General features: G+C 39.7%; 1 protein-coding gene across 1 annotated transcript in view; it reads right to left on the bottom strand.

Annotated features, from left to right (window-relative positions):
* The window catches only part of LOC139725819 (uncharacterized), a 49,878-nt gene extending 43,755 nt beyond the window's left edge, over positions 1-6,123 (bottom strand). The window contains exons 1-4 of the mRNA XM_071636901.1: positions 5,164-6,123; positions 3,085-3,516; positions 1,212-1,634; positions 417-833 (exon numbers count right to left, since the gene is read on the bottom strand). Coding sequence (XP_071493002.1) covers positions 417-833; positions 1,212-1,634; positions 3,085-3,516; positions 5,164-5,383 — 1,492 coding nt within the window. The 5' untranslated portion in view covers positions 5,384-6,123. The remainder of the gene's footprint in view (positions 1-416; positions 834-1,211; positions 1,635-3,084; positions 3,517-5,163) is intronic.
* Positions 6,124-6,865: the final 742 nt, after the last annotated feature.

Genomic DNA, 6,865 nt, shown 5'->3' on the forward strand with positions numbered 1-6,865 from the left:
AAGAAGGAATGTCCTGAAAAACAGTTCATTGAAATGTTGAGACGTCTTCTCATAAATTTGAACGCAATATCATCACACTCTCTTGGGATACTAAATACACATAGTCTAACCATAAATGCCCATTTTCCTTGAAACTTTTGAACTGGAACATTAAAATTACTTCATAAAATGGATTGAAAAAAGGAATCACAAGACTGAATAGCTCCTACATGCACTGGATAAGGATATTGTTTCACAGTTTGGGTCAGAGGCATAAATATACAAGAACAAAAGAATGTAGATGAGATCCCTTGGGATTCAAGTGCTGTGAAAGAGTGCACACTTAACTTCAAATTGTCATTTCCACTAGAACCACTTTCTACATTTTCATGCTTCTTTCTACTGCTTCATGATCACAGTGTTTTCTTTAGACTTACCTGCACATTGGTATGGCACACACTTAGTCAGCACTGCAGCATTGGGTACTGGGACCATACGGAATACTGTGGTTGCTTCCTGTGACTTGCCAAATGTAACACAGACATGCGAAACTTGCCTGCAGTCATAGTTTGTCATGTCTATGTCCATCGCAACTCTGCCCAATTCCATAGTTTTCTTAGGTTCCAGCATCTTATTCTGTTGTTCTTGTGTCAGAAGCTGTGAAGTTTGTGAGTATTTGCGACCAGTTCCTGCAGAGCTACTACTACCAAATGCAGTCATTGTCCATAAATTCCTTCCAGCCACTCCAACACCAGAGCCGTTGACAGTGATGAACATTTCTATTGGATTGGAGGCTCTTCCGGCCACAAGATTTCCTCTGACTGGAGTAGCACCAACTGCCTCGATGTTTGCAACTGATTTTGAGAAAATATGAGATGATCAATACCAGCATTACAAAGGATACGACCTATACATGTATCTACCAACATAAGTTGACCAGTTCAGTTCTTCCTTACTTAACCAGTTATTTTTAAAGATCTAACCACAACCCCATAAGCCATTTTACCATCAATTAAAGTGTGATCAATCTTTTTGAATTCCCATTGAAGTATGCTACAGTCATTCAAATTAGCAACACTCTTCATTTCCTTAGAGTCTGAGCGACAATTCTTTATAATTCGTCCCACATCTACATCAACAATTAACATTTTTGGGAACATTTACAACACATTTTAGCCAACTCTGAAATGAAAGACACCTGCAAATGGAGATTTCATGAAGAAATCACTCACCTGCACGACAGTCCGATCTTTTGCAGATAACCTTCACATCTCCTGTTGGATACACAGAGAAGCTGAAGTCTGGACTTGGGTTGTCTGCCTTGGTAAATTCACCACACATGTACGTAAAGTCTGTACACCCAATGGCTGCCACATCGAACATCGCTCGTGCTTCCCTGAAGTCAATATCCCGAGCATTTATCAAGGGTAAGGAGCCCTCGCGCTCATTTAGCGTCTGCCGCACATAGTTAAACTTCTCTCCACTACCATCACTACTGCGACTGCCATACATGCCAAGCCGCCACAAGTTCCTTCCACCAACATTGCGGGACGAATCGACAAAGTTCACTGTTGCTGTGACATTCAGTGGGTTGGGGATTCCCGCAATGACATCACTTGCACGGAATTGCCATGTCAGTCCCCGCAGCTGGACACCTGCAATATCCCAGGATAGTAAACATAGAGAACTTGCTGTCAAAAGCATGGATCTTCAGTTTCATGAAGAGGAAAAGAACACTTGGTGCACAGTTGATTACATACACACAAGAAATTCTCCAATTTTACTACAATCGTTCAACAAAGTGCTGAAGAAAACTTCAGTGAAGAGAATCATAAATTCTCAAGTACAAGGATGTGTATCTCATTTCAACTGCACAGAATTGGACTACCATACTGGACAGAACTGGACTAACATAATACTATCTTATTTACAGTGCAGCTTCCTATGGTGTACGATATAGATTTGTGAACAACAAAAACAAAAAAACAGAAAAAAAAAGATTTGTGATCTGAAATTTCTTCTTGCAACAGATTTAATAACCAATACCCATGACAATAGATTGGCAAGGATATTGAAGCTAGTTTTCAATACCACCACCATCTAATGAGGGGTTAATAACAAAGTATGCCTTTCTGCTTTAATCTATCAACGCGCATGGACTAAATTGCATTTATTTCAATTGTTAGAAAACATATATCCCAACAGGTGGGATATCAGAACACAAATACAGTAGAAAAAAAAAAGGTTTGAACTCAGCCCATTACCTCTCTGCAAAATATTCAATAACTAGTTCAAACCCTCATGTCACTGTATTGTCCTGTTTATTGCTGATGTTCTACTCTGTGTCTGTAAATTCCAAAAATCCTCCTTTTTTTCTTTCCTTATTTTTTTACAGCAGCTATTCAAACAAGTACTAGTGTATCCACAGTGCTGTCTCTACAAACCTACCCCTATGCTCATTTCAGAGTAACTGGTGACACACTGCTAATAAATATTTCCTACACAAGGAAGAGGCACCATGACAGCAAGTGACCTAAAATACGCTGCCCCTCAGCCAACAAGAAACTCCATCAGCCTGGATGCATTTACAGAAATCCTGCTTCCACCATTACTAATCTCACTCTCTCTATTTTTCAATTTTCATGTTCTTTGCTGGGGAGGGGGTTCCTTTGAATGAAGTGAAGGGCAAGGCACAACTTCCAAGGAGAAGTCTTGGTGAAAAATGGCCGGTCACTGACGTTACCATTAGATCCCATTGCACAGAGGCACAGCGATAAAATCAAGTAGACATTGCTTTAGCTATCTGAATTTATGGAAAATGGAATTAGACGTTTTGATAAAAAATAATGGTATGTTCTGTCTTATGAAAGTGATGAACAGCTGGTTAAGGGAAAAAAATGGACCAAGTGTTAGAATGAATTCTTTAAAAACCTGCAACGGAAATTTGACATGATGATGATTGAAATGAATGCTAGCACACAGCCACACTTTTCACCCATCACATTAACTCATACTTATATCTTACAGAAAACACATACTGGGCTTGCCTCCTACTGCCAAGCTAAAAAAACATCTAACTCCCACAAATGTACATTTGCTACTTACCGATGCAGTCTTCCAGTTGTACACAGTCCAAGAAAGTAGATGACTGCCTAGGTTTGCCTTTGAATTGGTAATCTGGCTCTGGATTATCTCCCTTGCGGATGCGTGCACAAATGTAATTGATATCAGAGCACTGGGTCCCTGTCATGTCCAAATTGTACTGGACATTGCGAAAGAAGAAAGGTGCCGAGCGAGCAAACACAGTGTCTTCCTGTATTGGCGACAGAGCTTGTTCCACAAAGGATATTTCGGGCCCAGTGCCATCAGCCCGCAGGGATCCCCAAGCATTGAGCGTCCACAAGCCATTTCCCACAATATCAGATGACTTTTTTTGTAGATAGTCTATGTCCACATTCAGGGGCACCACGTTCATCTGACCCTCCGTAATGGGACGTGGAAGACTCAAAGTTACATCCACACCTCTGATAGTCACCGCTGCGAGGCAAATATTCAAGTTGGTGCAGTTCAAACATCATCAACAAGCAGTTTCTTTCACTGACCTTCCTTGGAACATACTGAAGAATAATACAGCCTTTTCTCAAGGTATTATAGAACAATTACAGAGCTGGTATCATAGAACAATTATAGAGCTACTCATTTTGATGGTGTACAAAACCCTTGGTTTATGAAATTACAGTTACAAATGTGTACATTTTTCATTGCGTGATAAGATTAATTAGGATAGTAAGGGTTAACATCACACTTAAAAGATAATCCATTCGAGGGCACATAACCTCCTTCCTTGTCTTACAGTAAAAAGTTAATAACAAATGAGTCGATCTCTCTACTCTGTGGCTGAGGATGGCAAAGAGAGAGACAATAGAGGCATGCTCTGTTAGGATGACTTCAAGGAATCAGTTACTCGGCAAAGGGTGGTGGCTGATATTTTGGATAGAAGTGGATTAGATATCGCATCAACAAATAGGGCAACCAACTGGAAAACTAGTAGGCAGGATACCATACTTCACTAATCAATACTATCAGATCTGCCACAATCTGGGAAAGTAGAGAGAACACAGACATCACTAATCATCCCTGTTTCAATATGATGATGAAGGAGTATACAGGAAAATAGAGGAATAGGTAGACTGGTGTTTTGAAGCTTTGGGGCAAAGTCATACAGCAGAGATATGAAGTCAGCTAATGGGTGAGTGGAAGGGATTAGAAGGTGACGGAGGTATTCTTATGTTGGGGTATGTATCACTTCAGTATAGCTGGAGTGAACACAAAAGGCTTGTCTGTACAGTTCATGTGCAGAGCTTGAGTGTGAAATGTTGTGAATGCTGTGCATGCACAGTAGTGTACTAATCTACGAGGTGATACAGCAACAGACAACAAAAGTGTCTGCTTTCAGAACATTGATATATGTTCTTATACCTCATCTATACAAATTGTTTCTTGTAACTTTCAGAAATGTTAAGATGGACCGTAGCTGATCGCTACATTGAAATTGAAAGACAACTATGGCAGTGAAGAAGATAATTTCATCTAATGTCCAGATGTCCAACTATGAGAATAAGGCATACGTAGCTTGCAGGAAGTGAGAAAGGATCTGTCGCCTCCCTGACAGATTCTCTCTATATATATAGCCTTTGATTACCATCTAATCATGAAAGCAAAGGAAGGATGACACTGTGGCAAGAACGATGCCTCTCTGTCCTAACAGAAAAGGCTAGAAAACAGAAGATGAAAATCATGAACTAAGTACACTTCAGGAACAATACATCTTTAGGAGACAACAAAAGTTGGTTTGAGCATGGGGAATGACAGGCCCTGAGGAATTGGGCGAATGTTCAAATCAAGACACTGCTGTAAGGGAAAACATGGGGAGTTTTCAGGAGGCTTCCACAGAATGAAAAATGAAAATAAAGCACACATGCTGTAAAAGGACAGGTTTGAAGGAGTCGGGGTTGGACTTTGAAAAACGGCGATTACAAGGTGGTAGAGGGCAACGGGTAGATTCATGCTTCCATGGGAAAGAGACAAGGGCACAGGATGAAGGAAACTGGCCAGGATTCAACAGGATGCGGGAGGAGGGCAAGATGATGAACGAGACCATCTTGCTAGAAGACAGTAACTCACCAAGAGGGCAGCGGGGACAACATTCTCCAGGGACAGTAATAGGTTCTTTGCATTTTGGGACCTGACAGGAGTCAATCTGGCAGGTTGTGGTAGCATTGGTACAGGTACAAGTTGTGCATTCATCCTGCCTCCATACCTCATCATGGAGTTTAAGTACACCACGATACACACAGGGTAGGTTGTCGGCTTGGGCGTTGTTGAATACATCAGCATTAAGCATGCCTGTGGGTCATCATATCATGCAAGGTGCTCACAGACAAGAAGAAACAGCCTGGGAGGGAACAGCATTCCTATACAAAACATTTTCCCCCTCTCAATGAATTGGGTATATTTCATCCATAGTTAGATGAAGAACAGGTGGTTAATTAAGAAGTCTCAGGGTTAGAAATGTGAAAAGTAACATTAGTATGGATCTTGTGCATTAAAGGAAGGAAGCCATTTTTTGCTTTGGATAAACAGAGAACAAGATTTAGTACCCATCAAACTTTCTTCTTTAATATCCTAAACTCTTTAATTCAATTCATTACTTCATGATGCTGAAAGAATTTGCAACAATTTCTCTAACTTTAAAAAATCTGCTACTTATTCTATGCAATGCATGTAGAACTTCACATAATCAAAGAAATGCAAATCCAAGGGAAATAACTGAATACTTGATACTCTACTCAGCAACAATGGATCCAAAATTACAGAAATAACATGTGTTCAAGAACAAATAAACCAGTCATTTATCATACAATGGAGTTGCTACTAGTTATTGTTATCAACATGTGAATCAGAACATCAATATAATGGTAGCATGTATACTACAGAGTGTTACAAACCCATATGTCCACTTGATTATCAGTATTTTTTGTCCTACATTGAGAGAAAAGAACTTTGAGACATTTTGTTGTAAACGTACTTGCAAGAAACCATATGGGGCTCATTAAGTGGGAGAAATATTGGTCTGTAACACCCTGCACTGTGTGTTAAGACTTGGCATCCAGTTCATGTCAATAATTGACTTGAGGAAATAATCAGCTAACAGAAATATAGTTCAAATGCTCTCTTCCACCTCCCTGCTTGCAACAGAGTCTGCATATGACCGATTCTGGCACCAATCAGGACAGAAAATCTAATTCTGTTCATCTTATCATAGTGACATGTCATAGTACATGGAACAATGACAAGTTTATGTGCTACAATACAAAAATAGCAAACATGAATAACTATAAAGAAGAGTTTGTCATTTTAGACTCTGTACTCATGACAAGACACACATAAATCATCATGAGCTGTGCTATGTGAGACACTGGTTGCCAAGTCTTAACTTACAATCTAGATTGCTGCTTCATTATGAAGAGAAATCATATGAGTATCTAAAATCAAAAATGTTGTACTCACCTCAACAACACAATTTGCATGGCGATCAAAACCCAGCTGATAGAAAGATTTGAACTTGAAACATTATATTTTGATGAACAAAGTACAAATTACTCTCATACAACATGACTTGACAACACACATGAGTGACAATGAAGGCCTCGCAAGCCTGCATGTGTTAAATGTATCAAGTCTGATGTGTGGTAGATGGCATGGACTGAGTGACTATGGAATTCAAATGGACTTGAGAATGCAGACATCTCTGATATGAAGGTAAGATCCATGGTAATCATGTGACATGGCTGAAGAGAACTGTATTAAACCAAGAAAAGAACAA

The sequence above is a fragment of the Diadema antillarum genome, unplaced genomic scaffold, assembly GCF_040938485.1.
Source record: "Diadema antillarum isolate AM-2024a unplaced genomic scaffold, OU_Dant_1.0 seq00000059_RagTag, whole genome shotgun sequence".
In the NCBI taxonomy this organism is placed as follows: Eukaryota; Metazoa; Echinodermata; class Echinoidea; order Diadematoida; family Diadematidae; genus Diadema; species Diadema antillarum.